Raw genomic sequence first — 26,021 nt, 5'->3', positions numbered from 1 at the left:
TTTACTTCTCTCTCCAGGACACTCTGCTTGGTTTGGGATCTCTACTTCTCTCTCCAAGACACTCTGCTTGGTTTGGGGATCTCTGTGCTTCTCTCTCCAGGACACTCTGATTGGTTTGGGGATCTCTGTGCTTCTCTCTCCAGGACACTCTGCTTGGTTTGGGGATCTCTGTGCTTCTCTCTCCAGGACACTCTGCTTGGTTGGGGATCTCTGTTTATGACTTGCCTTGTTGCAATATTGTTGATGATAAACAGAGCTAAGCAGATGTCCTAAATGTTGCCATAAAGAACATAGAGCAGGAGCATTACATCATCATTCAAGCTTGTTGGGAATGTGTATGATATCGTTGTTCTACTGCAGTGTTCCAAGTGTTCCGTCTTCTAAGTGTGTGTGTTCTGTATGTTGTTTGTGGCAGGGAGACATGGGTCCTCTAGGGATGATGGGTTTGCCAGGACCATGTGGACTCAAGGTAACTAACCTACTCCTTTACTCACTTTTACTCTAAACGCTCTTACATGATGATGTAGATGTAATATAACGCAGGTGGCATCATTTCAAGAGGGGTTCATCTCTATCGCTATGGCAATGTTATATCTGTTTACTCATCTGGTTATTCAGGGGGTACCCGGAAACCCAGGAGAACCAGGACTGAAAGGTGATAAGGTGATCTGAATACCTCATTATTAGCCTATTGTATTTATATCAACCATGCTATCAGATAAAAATGTTGCATGCAATATAGTCTCATCCCCCAGCTGGCTCTCAGGGGACGAGGTGGTTACATGCTGTATAACTACATAGACATCTCTAGAAATCTGATTCAGGAACAGTTTGTAGACCACCCTCAAGCCTACAAGATGGCTTCTAACTGTATCTACTGTAGCTTATCATCAATCACTGCTAGTTTAGAGCTTAGGCTTGCTATGTTCTCCATATATCACACATACTGTATGTATAAGCTACTGAGAAATATGTACTTTTCTTTGTAAAAATGCACATATACACGTACTGTACTCAGCCAGATGTGCAGTGTTCCTGTGCAGTCTACAGGTAACCAGCTGACAGCCCTAGAGCTGCCTGCTGGGCATACTGGGTCTGCCTCATGCCCTCAGCTGACTCGATAGAGTGCAGGATTTGTACTGTACTTTTAGTTTATTCCTAACTCCAACCTCTCCTAATCTCTGTCTTCCTTCAGGATGACGTTGGTCTTCCAGGGGAGCAAGGAGAGAATGGATTCCAAGGTGACAAGGTATTTCACTTCCCTACTTAACAGATGGTGATGACTGTCGTCTGAGTCTCTGTGTCAGGGGTTTATCCTTTCGTTTCACAGAAATGTTCTCGTTGTTTTACAGGGTATCCAGGGTTCACCAGGATTGCCAGGCATTCGAGGGAAACCAGGGCCACATGTGAGTCCATTAACCCTTATATAGGGTATGTGTACCTGGGACCATGTACAGTATACAGTACAGTATATTACTAGGTTATCACTTTTAAAATGGCTAGTGATACAAAGGGTATCCAGCAAACTACAATGCTGTCTCTGTCCTAGGGGGTGACAGGTGAGCCGGGTCCTGATGGTATACCTGGCCCTCCAGGCCAAGAGGTAAGGATCTGTGAGGGCGTCAAGATTACTCATGACCCAGGTCTTACCTTCTCCTTGTGATGTATAGTAGAGATGACCACCTGTTGTCTGGTTGTTCTCAGGGTTTCCCAGGAGACATCGGCCCACCAGGTCACAACGGCCCAGAGGGCCCAAAGGTCAGTAGCCTGTAATGAAACTATCTCACACCTATTAAGCCTTGTTTATACCTGGTGTTAACATGCATCCTTTGTCCTGATCTTGTCCACATTCTGATTGTGCCCACATTTTCAGACAGGTGTAGACAACTAAAACATGCATTGTGGTCTGATTATGATCAGGCACACATTGTAGACAGATCTGTACAGAGAACAATTTTGTCCTGATCTTGTCCACATTCTGATGTGTCTTATATCCGTCCACCGTGTAAGCATTGTGACCAGATCTTTGGGGCGGCAGGTAGCCTAGTGGTTAGAGCATTGGGCCAGTAACCGAAAGGTTGCTAAATCGAATGCCCGAGCTGACAAGGTAAAAATCTGTCGTTCTGCCCCTGAACAAGGCAGTTAACCCAGTGTTCCTAGGCCGTCATTGTAAATAAGAATTTGTTCTTAACTAATTTGCCTAGTTAAATAAAGGTTAAATAAATAAATAAAAATCTCCTGGTCCCTCCCTGCAAATTATTTAACAGCTATTCTTTCAAAATAATATATATAGTTTTATATAGTATTTAAGATAAATATTGATGCCATAAGTCAATGGTGCCACCTGTCAATGATTTGAATGATGATTTAAATTGTTTCTCTGTCCAGATCTGTCTACAATGTGTGCCTGATCATAATCAGACCACAATGCATGTTTTAGTTGTCTACACCTGTCTGAAAATGTGGGCACAATCAGAATGTGGACAAGATCACGAAAAATGATGCATGTTAGAACCAGGTATAAACGTGGCTTTAATGTAGCAACTTGACATCCTCATGTGGCGTAGTTGGCATGATCAAGCACTTTTATGAGTATCTTTAGTGTTGTGAGAGGTTTAGTTGGTTTTTAGTGAATACAAAGAACAGTGGTTGGAGCAGGTCCATAGACCTTGGAAGTCCTTTCTGGGTCGCGTGGGGAATGCTGGGGACTAGTGCTGTTGGACTGCCAGTGCATCATGGACAGCAACATGGGGTCCGTACACAATCTAACATCCTGTATCATTCTTCTTAGGGGAAGCCAGGAAACAGAGGTTTACCAGGGCCCAGAGGAACAGCTGGACTAGAGGTGGGATTGTCTTTAGTTTACTACATAAAACATACAATGCTTGACGTATTCATAGCATGTCAAGACCAACTCTTACTTTGGCTATGTATATAGTATGCACTATATGTAAGATATATGACAGCAATGATCTAGCATTTCCACATGATCTAGTGATAGTGCAAAGTGTTGTTGTACAAAGGGGTATTGTCCCTGTCTTGACCCTCTGTCTCCATATTGTTTTCCAGGGCGATGAGGGGCCACTTGGACCACCTGGACCTACAGGACCGGAGGTGAGCGCTGATTGGACAGCTCAAAACCAAAACAAACAAAACAAGGAAGTCCAAAAATACAATATGGGTCACTCAGCACATGAAAACCCCCAAATGTTCACCTCTCACCATCCCAAAGCCTGTTTCATAACCAGGAACCTTCAGAGTGGGAAGCCAGCTGAATCGCTATGATATGGTTAGCTATATACCATTAGCTCTTGGCAGAGTTGTCAGTCTATTGTGCAGAAAATCTATTTTGATAGATGGCTGACTGCTTATTGTGCATTTGTGGCATGAGTTTGGTTAGTAAAACTGCTGTGCACGGCCACATCTCCACATGGTGCTCATCTGTTATACAAAGACAACAGCCTGGGATGAGATAGGCTTATAAAATAAAAAAAAAGCTTTCTGGTTTTGAACCAATGAAAATAAAGCCATTAATTTCCATCCGTAGGCAGTTAGCCCAGTTAGTAGGATTATTATGAAAACTGTCCAAATATCTACTTTCCGCATTCATTTTTAAGATGTTACTTTTGGAGAATGGCCATTTTGCTAAACACTGGAAGTAAATCTCAATGCTTCATTAAAAATACTGAAAAATCAATTTATAAAACGGCTTGGAATGGCTCTCTGTTTCCCTTGCCTAATATTTTGTGAGCTTGTCCTCCATCATAGATGGACATATCCTCCATTCCTTACTCTGAATAATCATAAACATCTGGATATCTATGAGGATAGACTCTGGTTGCATCCCAAATAGCACCTCATTCCCTATATAGTGAACAACTTTTGACTAGCGCCCATAGAGCTCTGGTCTAAAGTTGTGTAGGGAATAGGGTGTCATTTGGGACGCAGGCTCTCTCTCTCCAAGATCCGGTAAACGAGCTCTGAAATCCAGACCTTTTTTCTGATTGTGTCAGTGAGTAGCCTGGCCTTGGATTCCATCATAAAGCATCCTCCTACAGAGACTTCCCATTTGCATCCATTATAGACTAAATAAAGAGTTAGTCTGGAGTCGTCCCAAATTCAACAATACATGCCAATATATCACTCCAGTTAGCAGAGCACTAATCCAGTTCAACAACAGCAGAGCACTAATCCAGTTCAACAACAGCAGAGCACTAATCCAGTTCAACAACAGCAGAGCACTAATCCAGTTCAACAACAGCAGAGCACTAATCCAGTTCAACAAAAGCAGAGCACTAATCCAGTTCAACAAAAGCAGAGCCCTAATCCAGTTCAACAATAGCAGAGCCCTAATCCAGTTCAACTATAACAGAGTCCTAATCCAGTTCAACAACAGCATAGCCCTAATCCAGTTCAACAACAGCAGAGCCCTAATCCAGTTCAACAACAGCAGAGCACTAATCCAGTTCAACAACAGCAGATCACAAATCCAGTACAACAATAGCAGAGCCTAATCCAGTTCAACAATAGCAGAGCCCCAATCCAGTTCAACAACAGCAGAGCCCTAATCCAGTTCAACAACAGCAGAGAATTAATCCAGTACAACAATAGCAGAACTCTAATCCAATTCAACAATAGCAGAGCAGTAATCCAGTCCAACAATAGCAGAGCCCTAATCCAGTTCAACAACAGCAGAGCATTAATCCAGTCCAACAACAGCAGAGCATTAATCCAGTCCAACAACAGCAGAGCAGTAATCCAGTCCAACAACAGCAGAGCATTAATCCAGTCCAACAACAGCAGAGCATTAATCCAGTCCAACAACAGCAGAGCATTAATCCAGTTAAACAACAGCAGAGCATTAATCCAGTTCAACAATAGCAGAGCCCTAATCCAGTTCAACATCAGCAGAGCATTAATCCAGTCCAACAACAGCAGAGCATTAATCCAGTTAAACAACAGCAGAGCATTAATCCAGTTCAACAATAGCAGAGCCCTAATCCAGTTCAACAACAGCAGAGCATTAATCCAGTACAACAATAGCAGAACTCTAATCCAATTCAACAATAGCAGAGCCCTAATCCAGTTCAACAACAGCAGAGCCCTAATCCAGTTCAACAACAGCAGAGCATTAATTCAGTCCAACAATATCAGAACTCTAATCCGGTTCAACAACAGCAGAGCATTAATCCAGTTCAACAATAGAAGAACTCTAATACAGTTCAACAACAGCAGAGCATTAATCCAGTTCAACAACAGCAGAGCGTTAATCCAGCTCAACAATAGCAGAACTCTAATCCAGTTCAACAACAGCAGAGCATTTATCCAGTTCAACAATAACAGAACTGTAATCCAGTTCAACAGCAGCGGAGCATTAATCCAGTCCAACAATAGCAAAACTCTAATCCAGTTCAACAACAGCAGAGCATTAATCCAGTCCAACAATAGCATATCTCTAATCCAGTTCAACAACAGCAGAGCATTAATCCAGTTCAACAATAGCAGAGCTCTAATCCAGTTCAACAACAGCAGAGCATTAATCCAGTTCAACAATAGCATATCTCTAATCCAGTTCAACAACAGCAGAGCATTAATCCAGTTCAACAATAGCAGAGCTCTAATCCAGTTCAACAACAGCAGAGCATTAATCCAGTCCAACAATAGCAGAGCCCTAATCCAGTTCAACAACAGCAGAGCATTAATCCAGTTCAACAACAGCAGAGCATTAATCGAGTTCCACCATAGCAGAGCCCTAATCCAATTCAGTAACAGCAGAGCCCTAATCCAGTTCAACAACAGCAGAGCATTAATCCAGTTCAACAATAGCAGACCTCTAATCCAGTTCAATAATAGCAGAGCACTAATCCAGTTCTACTCTCTCATACAGATGACTAAGCACATTAAAGAACAGAGGATTCCAAACGGCCATCTCCGAAAGACAGACACCACAACTCATTGAATATTCTGATTCAATATAACACATTCGATCCAATGATGTTTTACTAATGCATTAGTGAGATAAATTCTCGGTTCCATTGTGGATGGACTTGGGTCTTTGAATAATATAGAGAGGGATAGTGACGTTTCTCTTCTCTGCCAGGAAAAGCCAACAAAAGTAGCACATCTTTTTCAGGCATTAAAACTTTGACAATAACAGAATACATTCCACGAAATGAGTGTGAAAGCCGAGTGCTTTGTTGGTGCTCTTAAACTTTTAAACGTTTTTGAGTGTTGTATTGTTCTAACCCATTCGTCCAATCATCATATCACTGGTCTGAGTAAAACAAGATTAGACAGTATAATATTCTGTCCCTAAAAGGACAAATGTCTTGGACACATTATGCTACTGCATGACAAAGTCAACCATCATTTTCACACCATACATTAATCCAAACACTCTTAAAGCCAGATTGGAGGAGTCCTTAGGACAGATTGTAGCTTTACAGTATATTCTGTCTGTAGGTTTGTTAATGTGGTGGCGGGTGGGTTACGATACTAGGACGGTTGTCTTTAGGGCAGATGATGATTCTACTGTACTGTTTGATGAGGTTCAGTACTATGGTTCATGTATGTTTTCTGTTCAGGGCAGACCTGGAAGGCAGGGATTCCCAGGGAAAACAGGTCCCGAAGGACTGAAGGTCAGATTCTATTAACATAATGCACCATCCATCTGCCGGAGTCTATCACTCTCTCTCTCTATCACTCTCTCTCTCTCTATCACTCTCTCTCTCTATCACTCTCTCTCTCTCTATCACTCTCTCTCTCTCTATCACTCTCTCTCTATCACTCTCTCTCTCTATCACTCTCTCTCTATCACTCTCTCTCTCTCTGTCACTCTCTCTCTCTATCACTCTCTCTCTATCACTCTCTCTCTCTATCACTCTCTCTCTATCACTCTCTCTCTCTCTGTCACTCTCTCTCTCTCTGTCACTCTCTCTCTCTATCACTCTCTCTCTCTATCACTCTCTCTCTATCACTCTCGCTCTCTCTCTCTCTCTCTCTCTCTCTCTCTCTCTCTCTATCACTCTCTCTCTCTCTATCACTCTCTCTCTCTCTATCACTCTCTCTCTCTATCACTCTCTCTCTCTATCACTATCTCTCTCTCTGTCACTCTCTCTCTCTATCACTCTCTCTCTCACTCTCTCTCTCTATCACCCTCTCTCTCTCTCTATCACTCTCTCTCTCTATCACTCTCTCTCTATCACTATCTCTCTCTCTGTCACTCTCTCTCTCTATCACTCTCTCTCTCTCTATCACTCTCGCTCTCTCTCTATCACTCTCGCTCTCTCTCTATCACTCTCGCTCTCTCTCTATCACTCTCGCTCTCTCTCTATCACGCTCTCTCTCTATCACTCTCTCTCTCTATCACTCTCTCTCTCTCTCTCTCTATCACTCTCTCTCTCTATCACTCTCTCTCTCTCTATCACTCTCTCTCTCTATCACTCTCTCTCTATCACTCTCTCTCTCTCTCACTCTCTCTCTCTCACTCTCTCCCTATATCACTTTCTCTCTCTCTATCACTCTCTCTCTCTCTATCTCTCTCTCTCTCTGTCACTCTCTCTCTCTCACTCTCTCTCTCTATCACTCTCTCTCTCTCTCTCTATCACCCTCTCTCTCTATCACTCTCTCTCTCTATCACTATTTCTCTCTCTGTCACTCTCTCTCTCTATCACTCTCTCTCTCTCTATCACTCTCTCTCTCTATCACTCTCGCTCTCTCTCTATCACTCTCTCTCTCTCTGTCACTCTCTCTATCACTCTCTCTCTCTCTCTCTATCACGCTCTCTCTCTATCACTCTCGCTCTCTCTATCACTCTCTCCCTATATCACTATCTCTCTCTCTCCCTTTCTCTCACTCTCTCTCTCTATCACTCTCTCCCTATATCACTTTCTCTCTCTCTATCACTCTCTCTATCACTCTCTCCCTCTATCATTCTCTCTACATTCTATTTTCGGAGTCTATCTCTTGCTCTCTATATCACTCGCTCTATCACTCTCTCTCTATCACGCTCTCTCTTTATCACTCTCTCCCGCTATCATTCTCTCTATCACTCTCTCTCTCTATCACTCTCGCTCTCTCTCTCACTCTCTCTCTCTATCACTCTCTCTCTCTCTCTCTATCACTCTCTCTCTCTATCACTCTCGCTCTCTCTCTCTCTCTCTATCACTCTCTCTCTCTATCACTCTCGCTCTCTCTCTCTCTCTCTATCACTCTCTCTCTCTATCACTCTCTCACTCTATCACTCTCTCTCTATCACTCTCTCTCTCTATCACTCTCTCTCTCTCTATCACTATCTCTCTCCATCCCACTATCTCTCTATCACTATCTCTCTCCATCCCACTATCTCTCTATCACTATCTCTCTCTCTGTCACTCTCTCTCTATCACTCTCTCTCTCTCTGTCACTCTCTCTATCACTCTCTCTCTATCACTCTCACTCTCTCTATCACTCTCTCACTCTCTCTCTCTATCACTCTCTCCCTATATCACTTTCTCTCTCTATCACTCTCTCTATCACTCTCTCCCTCTATCATTCTCTCTACATCCTATTTTCGGAGTCTATCTCTTGCTCTCTATATCACTCGCTCTATCACTCTCTCTCTATCACGCTCTCTCTTTATCACTCTCTCCCGCTATCATTCTCTCTATCACTCTCTCTCTCTCTCTATCACTCTCTTTCTCTGTCACTCTCTCTATCACTCTCTCTCCATCCATCTGCCGGAGTATATCACTCTCTTTCTCTGTCACTCTCTCTATCACTCTCTCTCCATCCATCTGCCGGAGTATATCACTCTCTCTCTATCACACTCTCTCTCTATCACACTCTCTCTATCACACTCTCTCGCTCTATCACTCTCTTTCTCTATCACTCTCTTTCTCTATCATTCTCTCTCTATATCACTCTATCTCTCTATCACTCTCTCTCTTTCTCTATCACTCTCTCTATCACTAACTCGCTCTTTCTCTATCACTCTCGCTCTATCACTCTCTCTATCACTCTATCTCCCTGTCACTCTATCTCTCTATCACTCTCTCTATCACTTTATCTCTCTATCACTCTCTCTCTCTCTCTATCTCTCTCTATCACTCTCTTTCTCTATCACTCTCTCTCTCTATCACTCTCTCTCCATCCATCTGCTGGAGTCTATCACTCTCTCTCTATCACTCTCTCCATCCATCTGCCTGAGTCCGTTGTTTAACATGGTCTCCCCTTGCTCTCACTCTTTCTTTCTTTCTATCTTTCTTTCTTTCTTATCTCTCTCTCTCTCTCTCTCTCTTCTCTCTCTCAATTCAAATCAAAGCGTTTTATTGGCATGGCAAACATATGTTTACAGTGTTGCTCTGTCTCTCTCTCGCTCTCTCATTTAACTGTGTGTAAATTAGATGTCACGTTTCTATTACCAGGGGGACTGGCCTCTAATAAGCATGTTCTCTCTGACTGATCTGAACTTTAAAAGGTTTGAATCTTTTTATGAAATGCTAATTTGGTATTCTGCTGTAGGGCGAGCCCGGAATAACTGGAGAGGTCGGAAAGCTTGGCGAGAGGGTAAAGGCTTTTCTCTCTCCTCTCTCTCGCTCTCTGTTTGTTTATACTTCACTCTGTGTGTGTGTGTCTGTTTATGTGTGTCTGTTTGTGTGTGTGTGCGTCTTTCTCTCTCTTACTGCGTATGTTCATGGTGTGTGTTTTGCTGTTGCTCCACTGCTCTGCAGGCCATGGTGTAAGTACAGGGCTTTGACTGTGTGCTTTCCTGTGTTGGTCTCTGCAGGGGCTGGTGGGTTTCATCGGCCCTGTTGGGGAGCCTGGCCTCGCAGGAGAAAAGGTTAGCTGTGTATCTTTGCGTTAGACATTACAGGAAGGCTTTTCAACTCATAAACTGTTGTTTCGGTCATATTGAAAGATTCAGATTTGTTATTGCTCTACTTTCCCAGTGGCAAAGATGGTTGAAATGATGTTATTACAAACAGTTGTAAGCTGGTCGAAATTAATTATGTCAGTTCAACCCATTTTGCCTGCTGAGTTTGCTTCCTGTTGATGTCTTGTGCTATAACTACAGATGTAGGATCATAGTTTGAACCAATTGGCTACAGAAAGAAAATCATCTTGCAGCAACAGGAAATGTGAATTATTATGTGCATTATAATAATAATTTGGTAGGTGCTTATATTTGTCCTATATCACACGTGCAACAAGTGTGTATTAAAACACGTATGAATTGGCAATGTGTTTTTTGCATATCCCACTCCCCCTGAGACACCATCGGATAGTGGGGTCACAGCCAGGGTCTGTCATTATCAACGGCGAACCGTGAGCAATTAGGGTTAAGTGCCTTGCTCAAGGGCACATCAACAGATTTTTGTCGGTTCGGAGATTCGAACTAGAGTCTAACCGCTAGGCTACCTGCCGCACTGCTAACTATATACCCATGGCACCATCATTTTTTAAACCTTTTTTGTGACCTGACCATAACTAACTACAGGGAAGACTCCTGGTCCTACCTATGTGATGCAGGGTCCTCATAGCTGTGTTGGTTTTCCCAGGGGGACCGTGGGGAGATGGGATTGCCTGGACCGCCAGGGGAAAAGGGGGCGATGGTAAGGAGTAAGTCTGGACCCCGTCTCTATTCCCAGGGGCATTCAACGCTATATGGGTAGGACAGGATGTCACCTGTGGGCTTGGAGATGAGCAATGGGGCACTAAGATAGGTAACCTTCTGACTGACAAAGAGATATGTATAGCTTGTACATCTTGTACGAATTTACGTTTTTGTTAGTCATACTGTCAGTCAGCGCAACTTCATGTTGGGATGCACTGTAGCGAGGATAGCATTTATGTTGTATATAAATGTGCAGAAGTTTCCAGATTAATCTCTTCTTGGTTTCTCAACTCATTACCTAGTATTGTAAATGCTTCACACAGCAGCAAACAGCTGGGAGCCCCATATTGTTTGCATCTACATTATCTTCTCAGCATATTGACTCAAGATGTTCATTGTATAACAACGCAGTGCCTCAGCTATTGAGAAGTAATAGAGTAAGGCAGATACAGTTATGACAGATCTCACTACTCTTACAAAAAAGGGTTCCAGAAGAGTTTTTTGGCTGTCCACAAGGGAGAATCCTTTTTGGTTCCAGGTAGAACCCTTTTTGGTTCCAGATAGAACTATGTTGGGTTCCATGTAGGACCCTCTAGGGAAAGGATTCTACATGGAACTCAAAAAGGTTCTACCTGGAACCAAAAAGGGTTCTTCAAAGGATTTTCCTATGGGGACAGCCGAAAAACTATTTTAGGTTCTAGATAGCACTTTTTTTTCTAAGAGTGTACCTAAACTAACAAACTGTTCAGTCAGCCACATCTTACAGTCTAAAAATAGACAATACAGTACATTGAAACAGTTGAACAGCTAATAATTGTCAATAGTCATCAGTTCACAGTCAGTATTAGAGTATGTTAGAAAGGGGTTTTAAATGGGTTTGAAGTATGATGAATGTCTTCATGCTGTCGTTCTGTGTGTCTGTCAGGGTCATCCTGGAACTCCTGGAGAGTGTGGTTCATCAGGACCTCTAGGGATACCAGTAAGTAAAGCCTGTTTGCTTTACACATTTAGTGCCAGTTTCCCAGACACAGATTAAGCATAGTCCTGGACCAGAATTTCATTTCAGTGGAGATTATTTTTATTCCATAGAATAGTCTTAATTTGGGTCTGGGAAACCGGCCCATAACATTTGGTACCATTTTAAACGTCTTGTGCCCTGTAGATTTACTACAAGAATGAACCCCATCCCACCAACACTACTCTGAAATAGCATCGTTTCTAGTTTGGCATTAGATGCAGCATGGCAGAATGCATTTAGAAGCAAGGCATCACTGCTATAAACAAACTGAATGAGACATCAAGTTAAAACCTGTTCTATTTGGTACATTCAGCAGCTTGGCATAGAGTCTGTTTGAGTTTAGTTTAAGTGACTTCAAAGGTCAGACTTAGCCTCTTAAAAACTCTTAGGCTACTACCCATTCTGGCTCCTCAAGGGTTTGTTGCCTGCCTCGTTTGGAATCCAGCTACATAAACATAGCCAAGAAAGGTCTGTGATGAGGCCTCACTAATACCGTTTAATCTTCGCTCATTTAGACACTAAAGACAGTTGTACACACAAGAGGCGTTTGGGAGACATTCCCCACAGCACATACCTTGGTTGATGTTGATGGGAAGTGACAGAAAGACACTCAATCAGTGTCAGGATAGCTGCCATGCCAGCTGTAAACTTAAGCACCTCTGGCTAAGCTAATGCAGCTCCCACCCTTTACCTTTATAGCATGTCTACATGTCTTTAGTCTCCTCACGCCGTGCACCGACATCACACAAGTTGTGGCAAGACATGCCGGTCAGACTCAGAGATGCTTTAGCAAGCTGCGCAGGAGACTGCAGCAGAAGAGCAGAAGAGCATTAGTGTTAATCGCAGAGCATACTCTTCTACTTCTTCTGACCAGGTGTCCTTTGAAAATTACATGCTTCATCTCAATAGGATCTCCTGTGCAAGCATGACTAAATACATATCCTTCAGGGTCATGAGATCAGCTCTTTGGTCATGATAGAGATGCATTACATTCACTAGCATCCTGTAGGCCCAGCTCCAGTCTCATTAGTCAGTCCTGCTACTCGTCTCAGTGAGTGTGGTAACGTTACTGCCTTCCATCATATAATGTGGTGTGTTCTTCCTCCTGCAGGGTCCAGCCGGTTCGAGGGGTCTCGGTGGGATCAGAGGACCTAAAGGCAGGAGGGTAAGGAACAGGATGGACTCCTTCAGCATCCACAACGTTCCCTACACACCATCATTTGTTATGGCTACATTTTTTTATTAATGCAAGCTAGTATCGCTGTGGATGGAAACTTTTCCAGACCTTCGCACGCTAACTATAGATTTGCTATCATGACACCGCCAAAGTACAATGCACAGTCTTACGACTTCAACTACAAAATAACCCTTGGTAACCCTTTATTGTACAGTTTGAATAAAGGGTTAACTAACTGTCTATTGCACTGCAGGTCTATCCAACTTCATGACTGATCCCTCTAGTATGCATAAGTGGTATAATTATAGGCATATTATGGAATAATTTTGCTGTAACGGCTGTCCTCCTCTTCTTCATCCGAAGAGGAGCAGGGATTGAACCAAGGCGCAGTGGAGTTTGAATACATAATGAATTTAATGACAAGACGAAAAAACACGAACTTGACTATACACTAACAAAACAAATAAACGGTGTAGAACAGATCTGAACGACGGACTCACATAACACACGAGAACGCACGAACAGGGAAAAAGCCTACACATAAATGACACTTAACAAACAAACCGAAACCAGTCCCGTGTGGCGCAACGACATACACAAACACAGGAGACAATCACCCACAACGAACACTGTGACAACGCCTACCTAAATATGACTCTTAATTAGAGGAACGCCAAACACCTGCCTCTAATTAAGAGCCATACCAGGCAACCCAAAACCAACACAGAAACAGAAAACATAGAATGCCCACCCAACCTCACGTCCTGACCAACTAACACACATAACAACTAACATAAATAGGTCAGGAACGTGACATTTGCATAACTCATTTAATGTTCTATGCAATCCCATATTGAATATTTAATAACTTAGAATAGCAGTAAATTATAATAAGGCTTATAAAAATAAACCATAGAAGATGAACGCAATTAAACTCAGTTAAGACACATTAAGAAATGGAAAATACCCCTCAGCGTCTTCTATTGGGACAGTGACCAAAGGCTGCCTAGGCCTGTTAGTAGACTAATGTTAGAAACGATCACCAGCTGGTTCTGAGGCAGAAATTCTTCAAAGTGAAATAATAATGCCTTATATAGATCAGTTATTAAAGCACCGGGCAACAAAATCTACTCAAACCTTGTCAGACAGTGATACCTTTTAGATCAGCACCACCACCAACTGGTCCCAGATCTGTTTGGGATCTTGCCAACTCCATTATCAAGCCTAGGAACAAACAGAGACCTAGTATCAAGCCAAACATGTTATGACAATCCCATAAGGAGTTTTCAAGAGTGCAGGCACCCAGGCTAGCAGACTGGCACCCAGGCTAGCAGACTGGCACCCAGGCTAGCAGACTAGCACCCAGGCTAGCAGACTGACACCCAGGCTAGCCAGTAACACATTAGTACTGGGAACAGAGATGATAGATATCTGTTTGAGAGAGAAGTTTCTGTAACAACAGATTGGACCATTTACTATATAGCATCAGTCCAAGTCCTCCTTTGTTACTTGAGTGTTTACTGGCGTATGTTGAGGTTGGACAGCCGTAGTAAGTGTGGTTTTGAATGAGGCTGGAGGAGGAACAAGGCGAGTACAGTATACAGTTCTGTCATTGACTCTAACCCCCCCTGGTGTAAGTTATTTTTATCCATGACTCTGCAGTCCTCAAGGGATGCATCTCCCCAAATCATATGTGTACAATAACAAAACACATGCTGGCCACCTTGAATCTTTGACCTCGACCATACATCCAGTCTCTTCTTCCTATAAGACCAGGAGCCATAGTATTCACAAAGATGGGCATGGTAGATGAAGAAGTCCAGCAAAAAGGCATGGTCTGGTCGAATGTATACGGCGCAGAACAGATCATGGCGTCCATAGCCAGAGCAGAGAATAGACAAGCGTAGTCAGTGTCACGATCATCTCGGGTTCAAAAGAAACAGGACGGTTCAATTCTCGTGAACTCAGCGGAGAGAGCAAACTGAATGACTGTGTCTAGTTACAGTCTGTCCTGTGCAATGGAACAAAGTAGTTTACCGACGTCACAGGTAGACTTGGGCGATATATGGTTTATTCCGTATACCAGGGTATTTCCAAATATCAACGGTATGTTTTCAATGCCGGGGGGGTTGGGTGCACTCCCGCCTCGCGGGGCCTGCGGGGGTGCGTGCTACGCCACTGCTTATAACTAACACTAAGTTAAGAATAATTATAAGAAATATAAGATGTGTCAAATCAATTATATCCAGCTCAGGGCTCCAGTTATGCATGAAATGGTTGGCTAACTTGCTAGCTAAGTGGCTAGATGTCAAGATCAAGCTTCTTGGTTCCAGCAGAGACATTCAATCCCCTCCTGGATCAAGATCCCTTTATTTTGTGCATTTACCCTTTTTTTCCTATTTGAAATAGCGCCCCCTGTGTGCACTTCCAGTTATACCGTATGCCCCGGTACAGAAACGGTATGAAGGTATGAAAATCTGCATACTGCCCAACTATAATCAGAAGGCTGACTGGATTTTCCATGGGATAAGTGACCTATAATTGCTGTCCTATCAGCGATGTCCTCTCCTCACAAACGTTGAGGCTAGTTCACTGCATATGACTAAGCCTGTATTTTTCTCCTTCAAACAGAACATGCTTTCTTCAATGCCAGAATGGCTTTTTCATATTTGATGCACCCATGCTAGATGCCTGAAGCACATGGATAATTTTCCTTTATCAAATTTGTGAAACTGTTCACCTATATTTTGAGTTTCTCTGCAGGAATCCTAGGCATTGATATCTAGTTGTTTCGGTCCGGATGATTCAGCAGTTGGTATTTGAAAGGTCATGGCTTCTCTGTGTGACACTGTCCCCAATGTTCAGCTGAATCCTGTGGCCATGTGATCATGGAAAGACGATGGGAGCAGAATCGAGACATCAGTGTGCATTTTACTGTATAGGTCACAAGTGGCTTTAGGAGAAAAACCCCTAGCATTTACAGCACCGACCAGTCACCTCTCCCTCTGTGTCTCCAACCATAGTCGCATGTTTAAAACTGTCTCCAATAATCCCTCTTTCCTCTCTGTAACCACAGTACCCACCGCGGTCATGGGAAGTGCCTAAATAAAATATGAAATCGTTTTTTTTAAGCAATTCCTCAAATTAACACAATTGCAGTAGAATGGGATCATTTAAGTGGGAACATTTAAACGTTTATGTTAGACAATATTTATTGCTGTTAAACGCCTTTCTGGCTGAAGAGCCCTACATGAAGAAGATGACACTTTATATTCATTCAATTACTCTCTCTCTCCTGACTTTCTCTCTCTCTCTCTCTCTCTCTCTCTATATATATATATATATATATCACTCCCTCCCTCTCTCACTCATTCTTTCTCTCTCGCTCTCTCCTTCAGGGTCCGAGGGGTCCTGACGGTCCAGCTGGGGAGAAGGGGTCAGTTGGAGGAAAGGTGAGGATGGGGTTAAAAGTTCAGAGGTCACACTATTGTTTGTTCTGCTGCATGGACCTCCTCAGTTACGGAACACTATGACTTCATTCCCCAATGAACACACCAACCACAGCCAATGGAAAACATGGATACTGCAATGCGGCATTTGTTTGTGCCTTAATTTGGTACTTAAATATGTCCATATAATACTTTTAAATGTGGCTTTGTTCACAAGTCTTTTATTGCTTTGATTATTTTCAACATCTGAAGAACACTTTCTGGGACATGATCTTCTTTTAGGGATATTTTCTTTGCCAACTTTGGGAAACTTTTAATTAAAATGATTGTAAACTGTTTGTGGCATTCTTAAAGACAAGAGTTCTTGGGTATTGTGTGTGTGCGTCTGTCTGTGTTAGTAAGACCATAAGTGACATTGACAAATTTGTTTTTCTACAGGGTCCCGATGGTCCACCAGGAAAACTAGGCTTCCCAGGGGAGATGGTATGTAGTATGAGCAGTTTTAAGACCGTTACGTTTTTAATAACAGTTTTTGCTCGTACCCTCCCACTCTGCCCAGTTATGGGCCGTGTCCAACCCATGGACCTTTGGGTATATGCTTTCCTACCTCACATGACTACTTTGCCATGCCTGGTAATGAATAATATAGTACGATGATCCTATGGGTGTTTCTCAAAATGCATACTACCTACTTCCTGCCACAAGCACCAAATTGGAGCACGGGAGTGTAGGAGTAGAGTCTAAATCAAAGTATGCAAAACGGAGCACAGAGGGAGCTTCTCGGATGCTTACTCCGTTTGCATATCGATGCAAGCTTCAACGAAAAGTATGCACCTAAATATGACGCAACCACGTAAAACCATGTTATTTGAGTTGAAGCAAGAGAAAATAAGCTCAGACTTTGGAATTAAATGTTTCCTATTCACATGTTACCTAACTACAATATTTTATCTTAATACGTTAATTTATTTATTTAATTTAACCAGGCAAGTCAGTTATTAAGAACAAATTTGTATTTACAATGACGGCCTACACCGGCCAAACCCGGATAACACTGGGCCAATCGTGCACCGCCCCATGGGACTCCCAATCACGGCTGGTTGTGATACAGCTTGGATTTGAACCAGGGTGTCTCTAGTGACACCTCTAGCACTGAGATGCAGTGCCTTAGACCGCTGCGCCATAATGTATTAATACTGGCATGTTTAGATTGCGAGCCCATAGCAAGTCAATAGGCCTAACATTAACTGGCTAGCTACTACTGTTGGTTATTTGGCAGCTAGCTACCCACGTAAAATTGACATCGACTTTGCATATCATTCGTTTTATGTCATTTTTGCTTGTTAAACTATCTGGTTGCTGGATTATTACGATTATGTAGCTGACTGATAGTTATGAAGTAGAACATTTGCTTTGTGTGTATCTTGTTTGGTCTCTATTGTTGCCATTGTCCTGGCGGGAAGAAGGTTCAGTGAATGTGGAGGTGCAGCGTGAGGTAATACAGTAGGGGGAGTGCTGCTCAAATGTATTGTTTTATGCGTTATCCACACTCTCGTCCTCACAAGTATGTACCCAAGAGAACGTCCTCAGAGAATGTACTCGGAGCGTGAGAGTATGGAGGACGGTAGTATGCATATTGACAAACACGCTATGAGTCCCCATTCATACTACATTCAACTTGTAAATACATTTACATCAGCGGTTCCAGTGGCTCATTTAGTTAGAGTACAATGCTGGTAAGATTCAATGTTAAAGTTGTTGGTTTGATTCCCGCATGGGACATTCACATTGAATATTAATGTCAACCATGTGTCACTTTACATAAATGTGTTTGCAGTGCTAAAATGACCAAAATATTTCCTCTAAATTACCATATTATGTGTTTATTATTTAAAACCCTTTTTCTTTCTGTTATTTTGCTCCAGGGAAAGATTGGGGAGCCTGGGGAAGCTGGGCCTAAAGGATTTCCAGTAAGTGATTGGGCTAACAGAGTGCTCTTTTAGGTTAGTCATGACTAGGGTGAATACCTGTTGGGGGAAACCATTAGCAATTGGAAAAGAGAGGCTTGTGTGTAGCATGTTGGACAATACACTTAAATATGAATGTAAGAGTAATGTATTGGTGTAACGAAACCAACTAGCCTAGAGGTAGGATGTACTTGATATAGTAGAAAATGGACGTGCCCTAAGCACTAAACTATCTCCATTCCTTACAATGGTTTGTAATATTCCAGGGTCGCAAAGGACCCTCAGGAGCTCCAGGTGCCAAAGGAATAGAAGGAGAGCCGGTAAGTTATTTTACCTCTAAATGTGACTCTGAGGCATCTCCCAAATCAAATCAAAGTTTATTGGTCGCGTACACAGTTTAGCAGGTGTTATAGTGGTGCATTGAAAAACGTATCTTACTACCTTCTAACAATGCACTCAAATGTCAAACAATTAAAATATTTTTTTAAATAAATAAAAAAAAAGAACCGGAACCAAATCCAAAAACGGCAGCAAATCCAATCAACATCCAAAATAGCACTGTAGCAGTATCAAAATGCAATCTATACATATATACACCGGGGGAATTTACATAAGATATACTAGAAATGCTATGTACAGCAGTAGATATATTAGAAGGAGGTATGTCAAGACTCCAGATTATAAATTAATATGCAGTGTGTATAAACAGTATAACTAAAATACAATGTACAGTAGTAGTAACATCAGAATAATCTATGTCGGTGATACAGTATATAAATACACAGTGTGAAACGGGAAGTGACCAGTGGTTCAATGTCTCTATAACATGGGACAGCAGTGTTGGCTGTGAGTGGGTGTGAGTGTGTGATAGCTTGTGACGGCTATTGATGGCTGTCTGATGGCCTGGTAATAGAATCCGTTTTTTATTCTCTCGGTCTTGGCTTTGATGGATCTGTATTGTCTCCGTCTGTCGGGCGGAAGCCGAGTGAACAGTCCGTGGCTCGGGGGACTGAGGTCCTTGATGATCTTCTTGGCCTTTCCTTGACACCGAGTGCAATAGATGTCCGTTGGGATGTTGATGCGTTGGGATGTTCCATGATGCGTTGGGATGTTCCACCCATTCAGTTGAGGGTGGAGCAGTTGCCGTACCTGGCGGTGATGCAGCCCTACTGAATGCTCTCAATGGTGCATCTGTAGAAGTTTGTGAGGGTCTTAGGGGACATACCACATTTCTTCAGCTGTCTGAGGTTGTAGAGGCGCTGTTATGGCGAGACCATTTCAGGTCCTCAGTGATGTGCATGCAGAGGAACTTGAAGCTTTTGACCCTATTGACTGCGGCCCTGTCGATGAGGATGGGGACATGCTCCCTCTTCTGTCTCCTGTAGTCCACGATAAGCTCCTTCGTTTTGTTGAGAGAGAGGTTATGTTCCTGGCACCTCTCCGCAAGGGCTTTAACCTCCTCCCTGTAGGCTGTCTCATCGTTGTTAATAATCAGGCCTACCACTGTTGTGTTGTCAGCAAACGTATTGATTGAGTTGGAGTTGTGCGTGGACACACAGTCATGGGTAAACAGGGAGTACAGCAGAGGGCTGAGCACACACTCCATGGGGGCCCCTGTGTTGAGAATCAGCGTGGTGGAGGTGTTGTTGCCTACCCTCACCACCTGGGGTCAGCCCGTCAGGAAATCTAGGATCCAGTTGCACAGGGAGGAGTTTAGCCCTGAGGCCCTGAGCTTAGTGACAAGCACTATGGTTTCAGAAGCTGAGCTGTAGTCAATTAACAGCATTCTCACATAGGTATTCCTCTTGTCCAGGTGGGATAGGGCGGTGTGCAGTGCAAGGGTAATTGCGTTGTCCATGGATCTGTTGGGGCGGTATGCAAATTGTAGTGGGTCAAGGGTGTTGGGTATGGTGGTGGTGAAATGGTCCTTGACTTTCAAAGCACTTCATGATGACATAAGTGATAGTCATTTAGTTCAGTTACCTTGGCTTGCTTGGGTAGAGGAACAATGTTGGTCATTTTAAGCAAGTGGCATGATAGACTGGGATAGTCGAGATTGAAAATGTCCATAAACACTCCAGCCAGCTGCTCTGCACATGCTCTGAGGACACAGCTTGGGATGTCATCCGGGCCGGCAGTATTGCGAGGGTTAACACGCTTGAAGGTCCTACTCATGTTGGCTACAGAGATCGGGAGCCTGCAGTCCTCGTGAGCAGCGGGGATCCATGACAACGGCTCTGTGTGGTTTATTCTGTTTATACTCGTCCATGTTTCCAGTCACTTTACTGTAGTTAAATGCAATGGTTTGCGCTTTAAGTTTTTCACGAATGCTGCCATGTATCCAGTTTTTTGGTTTGGTTATGTTCTAATCGTCACTCTAGGAACAACATCCTTTATGCACTATGCACCGAGACAGAGTTAGTGTAGTCGTCAATGCTATTCCCAGAGGAGGCCCGGAACATATCCCAGTCCGCATGAGCAAAACAGACCGTACATTAGCAAGTAATATACTAGGGAGTGGAGGTTGGCTTGCCATTTTCCTTAATTGGACTAGAACTCCAGCTCGCCTTCCCCTCCTCTGGCTGGGTCTTTTTGGAAAAGGGCTTCCGTGATGAAGATAAGTGCTTTGGGTAGTCTAGACAGAGGATTCCACACCGGAAGGTCAAATTTGTGGTGAGTAATCTCCGATCTGATGTCCAGAAGTGTTTGTCGGTCATAGGAAATAATACTAGAACCTTTCTGATCAAATAAAGTACAAAATAACAACAACAACAACAAAAAAGACTGCAAAGTTGGCTGGGAGCTTGCAAAAGGGCGACCATTGTAGGCGCCATCTTGTTGTTTTACCCTGCCAGGCCTAACTGTCTCCAGCCCAGTCAGGGATATGGGTGTTATTTCCTATATTTAAATTCCTATAGAGTAACACTTACTGCCACATCGGTTTTGCATGATATTTCACCTTCAAGCCAGGAAGCTGTCTGATTTCATTACTATTCCTAACTTTGTTTACCATAATGTCTCCATACACCCTTCCATACACCTGCTGGTAATCCTTCTGCCTATGGTTAGGATCTGTGAAGCCTGAAATCAGGGGTTATTGGACCCAACCAACATCTTAGAGAGGAGGTGACTAGGGGCATTGAACAGACTTAAGTGTGCACTTGTCTCTGCAGTACATCTTCATTCCGACAGCTGAAATGTTGCAGCTTCTGCTTGAGCAGCCCAGGGAAGCCTCATCCTGCATCCTGCATTATGTAACGGGAAGAGAGAGGGAGAAAAAGAAGGGGGGAGAGAAATAAACATAGAGAGAGACATAGAGAGAGACAGATATATATATATATATATATATAGAGGGACAGAGAGAGAGAAAATTATACGGAGAGAGAGAGGACAGTAAGATCAGATGATTTACTCTGAGCTTCCTGCAAACAGCTCTATTTGAGTATTGGCTAGTTTCCACCACATACAGAAGCTTTAGTTCTGTGTTCTAAGACTCAAGGAGAGGGTCTCGATCTCAAGTCCAGATGGACGTATCTCCACCATCCACATGTATATCCTCAACGGCTTTTTCACACTCTATTCTTGCTGCCTTTTTTCACTCACATTAGCTTTTTATCCGCACTGTATTTATTTTGTTTTACCAGTGTAGTTACCTAGGATATAAAGGGCTTCATAGGCCAATATATTTTGGAGCTCTCGGTCATCACATCATACCATGGCTCTGTCTTATCACCATAGGGACTTACTGGGCCACCAGGAACTATGGGTCCACTGGGAGAGATGGGAGTCAAGGTGAGTTACACTATTCTACATGACGTAGTGTGTCATTCTCGTGGTGTAATGTGATTAGTTCAGGCTCCAGTGACCAATGCCTTGCCCCCTAATTTGATTATGAATGGTCATTGTTCTCTGACAGGGTCTAATTGGAAAGGTGGGGGAGTGGGGACTACCAGGCGAACCAGGAGAGAAGGTAAGATTATACTCTTTAATAATCAACAAGGTACTCACTGTTTGGACCCCAGGAAGAGTAGCTGGGTAATATTCACATTTCCAGTAATCACATTTCCAGTAATCGATTCAGTCTATTTATGTTGCACACAGTGTATTGAAATGGAAAGCATCCATTTTTTTCATTGTGTTATTGACCTGTGTGACAGGGTGCCCTCGGACCAGCAGGAAACTTCGGAGAGCAGGGCCTCATCGGACAGAGGGTGAGTACCCCCTCTTCTACCAATGTTTGTGATTCCTGTAACAAATCAAATCGAATCAAAGGTTATTGGTAACGTACACATGTTTAGTAGATGTTATTGCGGGTGTAACAAAATGCATGTGTACCTAGCTCCAACAGTGCAGTAATATCTAACAATACACAACAATACACACAAATCTAAAATAATGGAATTAAGAAATATATAAATATTAGAAAGAGCAATGTCGGAGTGGCATTGACCAAAATGCAGTAGAATACAGTATATACAGTATTATTAAAGTGACCAGTGTTCCATAGGTAGTTTGGCCTTATTTACTTGTACTTAAACCCCCCCTCCTTCAGGGTGAGATGGGGATCGATGGGGATGCCGGACAGAGTGGTCCTGATGGACTCAAGGTAAGAGATGAATAACACTAAGGCAATAGTCACTGTGATGAATCCTAACTTGCGTTGAAAGTCTAAGACCAGAGTTGACATTGTCTCATTGACATCAATAGACGATTTGCCAGTTAGAGTTATATGTACATATCTCCAGTTAGGGTATGGCTGTTTAACCCCCTGAGGTCGATGTCCACGTCCCCATCACTTTAAGCTAGATATGGTTTTTTTTGCATTGGATGCGTCTCAATCCACCGCATCCTCCCATGTCGTACTTCCGCATCTGCGATGAAAGGTAACAGAGCTAGAGCGGTGTTTGTCAGACCATTTGTCAGACCCTGAGACTTCCCGAAAATCGTTCTTCTCACATAATCGTCTGTAGTGTCCGAACAGTTTGGGCTACACACGAATCTGACCCCTCTGTGGAAAGGTGAGACTCTCACGAACACGTACATGCCGGTTTTGCTTGAGGACGCCGACAGGCCTCACAAGACTCGTCTGAAGGTCCACCGGTATCAGTTGAAATAATGATTGGAAGTACAGTATATACTGTTTGGAAACTCATTCGTGCCAAAAAATGAGGGGTTAAATACATGTAAAAACAAATATACAAATGTTTCCTGATCTTTCTTATCTCTCTCAGATATAGGACAGACACTTCAGAACAAACTATTTACTGTTCTATGTAGTCAATCTGTTATTCAATGCATTTGTATGGGCTAATAGCAGTAAGGCCAAAAATTATTTTTCATCAAATATTTTGGTGATGCTTCAAGGGGTCTTAAAATTCTAAATCAAATAGCAAAATGATCCTTGTTATGACCTTCTTAAAACAATTCCATACAGATTAGTAGGATCCTTCACCCGACTTAGACAGGGCTCAGACTCTTATGGGTTCATAGCCAGTTCTTAGTAAAAGAGAAGAGAGTGTTTTAGGATAACTGTCACTATTTTGAACAGCCATTCACAAGAGAATGTGATTCTATCGTCATCAGATGTGATCTAAGCCATGTTCATATGGAGTTAATGAACTGTACTACACTGTTAAACTGTAATTCGTTTTAGTCAGACTCAAGTGCTGCATTGTGTAAGATGCTGGCCGTCGTACAGTTGGAGCTGAATTCTGTTGACGCTGAGTGAAAATAAACAGGGAGCAGGCCTATTTTGAGCGCTTCCTTCTGGCAGGAGTTGTTATGGAAATACATTGCCTACCCTTCTCCACTTCGGCCTTCAAAGACCTTGTCTGAATATTTTCTGCTACCGCCAACATCTGCACCCGTGAAGTGTGTGATCAGGTATAATTGTCTTCTTGGTTCTCTAATCAGGGCGAGAAGGGTGACATGGGACCGGAGGGGGGTAAAGGAGAGAGGGGTGACACCGGACTGAAAGGAAAGGAAGGGTCTCCCGGACCTCCTGGCTTAGTGGGAGTGTGGGTGAGTGTCCAAACTCAACCTAACATATTTACATTTCCTGTACTTGACTCACAGGTTCTCATGAATCAGAGTTCCTCACTTCCCTTGCTGTTGTTTTAGATGAAATGTTACTTTGCAGCAGGTAGGCTACTACATGTCAAGGCAAAAAGGATACCAACACGCTTTTGTCTCCTGCAAACTGTCTTTACTGAGAATACTGTGGATGACCATTTTGACCATTGCCGTGTCTTTGTCATAGAGGTTTATTGCTGTTAAAATAAACAGCTGTTGACTTCTGACACCAATAACTGTCTTCCAGGGTCAGGAGGGCAAACCTGGCAAGTTTGGTGAAAGAGGAAAACCAGGGGAGAAGGTATGTATGTCAGCTCAGTTCCTCATGAAGTACGCCTCCCTACATCTGTCACTCTCATTCATTTCATTCACTGAAACCTGATAGTAGTTTCACCGTACCTTTCTTGGTTTTTAAAGAAAGTTGGATTGCTCCTTATCTGTTATTGTAGTCAACAAACATTAGGCATCAATGGCCTCTAGAGCCACTATGTTGAAAGTGGACATTCAAAATGGAGAGTTGAGATGACACTGTAAAACTATCCACACACAATTTGCCAATGACTGAAAGTCAACCTTGCTATTTTTGCATGCCTGCTCTATTGTGACCCTGCTCTAGGGCAGCAAGGGTCACATGGGTCACCTGGGAGAGACTGGGGCAATTGGTGAACAAGGAGAAGCAGGATTTGTTGGGCCGAAGGGATCGAGAGGAACCATTGGACCAGTGGTAAGGCTCTGTAGATTTGTTCCTAGTTTTTCGTCTGATATGTTGGTTTCCTAATGTGCTAGGTCGTAAAGACTGAACATCTGACGTTTACAGGGTGCACCAGGGAGAATGGGCCAGCAAGGTGAAATAGGCATCACAGGATACGAGGTAAAATTTACCCTTTACCACATACAATATCCTTCACTCAATATCAACGCAATATGATTCTAGATCAATTAAATATAGCCAGATGATCGATTGATGAAGAGTTATGAAGCATTGCCACCTAGGACATTATCATTGGGCTCCCAAGTGGCACAGTGGTCTAAGGCACTGCATCTCAGCTAGAGGTGTCACTACAGACAACCTGGTTCAAATCCATACTGTATCCCAACTGGCTGTGATTGGGAGTCCAATAGGGTGGCGCACAATTAGCCCAGCGTTGTCTGTGTTTGGTCGGTGTAGGCCGTCATTGCAAATAAGAATTTGTTCTTAACTGACTTGCCTTGTTAAATAAAAAAATCGACTATATCTAAATTGCTGCCTTCAGTGAGTATTGTTTACCTAATGACACATAACATTGAATGCTTCCAAGAAGGTAGCTATTGTTGTTGCCCTGTGTGATGAATAACACGGTCTCTATTGTCCTCCTCTGTGGTTGTAGGGCCACACAGGACGGCAAGGCTCACTGGGACCTCCTGGACCAAAAGGTGAAAAGGTACACTTCCCACAGTCCTGTCTGTGTCTAATAGCTCTCTCTTTGTGGGTGCCTTGACTTATGGTCTAGACTTATGGTCTGTGGAGGATTAGTGGTGACAGCCCTAGCACTGTCCGTCTCTCTCTCTCTGTCCTATAGTCAATCCATGTAATATATAATACTAATGTTCATGTGTGCGATTTAGCAGACACTTTTATCCAAAACGACTGACAGTCATGTTTGCACACATTTGTATGTCCCACATATCCCATTATCACATGTTGGTAGGGCTAGGAGTTTCTCCTGAACACATGCCCTGCCTAGGAGAAACTCTGGGCCCTAGA

General features: G+C 43.0%; 1 protein-coding gene across 5 annotated transcripts in view; it reads left to right on the top strand.

Moving 5' to 3' along the window:
* LOC129826680 (collagen alpha-1(XXVII) chain B-like) overlaps window positions 1-26,021 on the top strand; it is a 94,995-nt gene that overhangs the window by 59,388 nt on the left and 9,586 nt on the right. For 3 of the 5 annotated variants that reach the window (XR_008755052.1, XM_055887663.1, XM_055887662.1), the window contains 27 exons: window positions 416-469; window positions 619-663; window positions 1,196-1,249; window positions 1,353-1,406; window positions 1,550-1,603; window positions 1,705-1,758; window positions 2,792-2,845; window positions 3,070-3,114; window positions 6,585-6,638; window positions 9,502-9,546; window positions 9,767-9,820; window positions 10,539-10,592; window positions 11,520-11,573; window positions 12,724-12,777; window positions 16,188-16,241; window positions 16,677-16,721; window positions 18,164-18,208; window positions 18,472-18,525; window positions 21,944-21,997; window positions 22,122-22,175; window positions 22,363-22,416; window positions 22,758-22,811; window positions 24,119-24,226; window positions 24,525-24,578; window positions 24,894-25,001; window positions 25,095-25,148; window positions 25,645-25,698. Coding sequence is in view for 4 of the 5 variants with exons in the window: in XM_055887663.1 (XP_055743638.1) it covers window positions 416-469; window positions 619-663; window positions 1,196-1,249; window positions 1,353-1,406; window positions 1,550-1,603; window positions 1,705-1,758; window positions 2,792-2,845; window positions 3,070-3,114; window positions 6,585-6,638; window positions 9,502-9,546; window positions 9,767-9,820; window positions 10,539-10,592; window positions 11,520-11,573; window positions 12,724-12,777; window positions 16,188-16,241; window positions 16,677-16,721; window positions 18,164-18,208; window positions 18,472-18,525; window positions 21,944-21,997; window positions 22,122-22,175; window positions 22,363-22,416; window positions 22,758-22,811; window positions 24,119-24,226; window positions 24,525-24,578; window positions 24,894-25,001; window positions 25,095-25,148; window positions 25,645-25,698 (1,521 nt within the window). In the remaining variant the exon portion in view is untranslated. The remainder of the gene's footprint in view (window positions 1-415; window positions 470-618; window positions 664-1,195; window positions 1,250-1,352; window positions 1,407-1,549; window positions 1,604-1,704; window positions 1,759-2,791; window positions 2,846-3,069; window positions 3,115-6,584; window positions 6,639-9,501; window positions 9,547-9,766; window positions 9,821-10,538; window positions 10,593-11,519; window positions 11,574-12,723; window positions 12,778-16,187; window positions 16,242-16,676; window positions 16,722-18,163; window positions 18,209-18,471; window positions 18,526-21,943; window positions 21,998-22,121; window positions 22,176-22,362; window positions 22,417-22,757; window positions 22,812-24,118; window positions 24,227-24,524; window positions 24,579-24,893; window positions 25,002-25,094; window positions 25,149-25,644; window positions 25,699-26,021) is intronic. The other 2 variants (XM_055887665.1, XM_055887664.1) reach the window with 1 other exon arrangement.

The sequence above is a fragment of the Salvelinus fontinalis genome, chromosome 28, assembly GCF_029448725.1.
Source record: "Salvelinus fontinalis isolate EN_2023a chromosome 28, ASM2944872v1, whole genome shotgun sequence".
In the NCBI taxonomy this organism is placed as follows: Eukaryota; Metazoa; Chordata; class Actinopteri; order Salmoniformes; family Salmonidae; genus Salvelinus; species Salvelinus fontinalis.
Note: the sequence above shows the minus strand (reverse complement) of the source record. Positions and strands in the feature narration are given on the sequence as shown.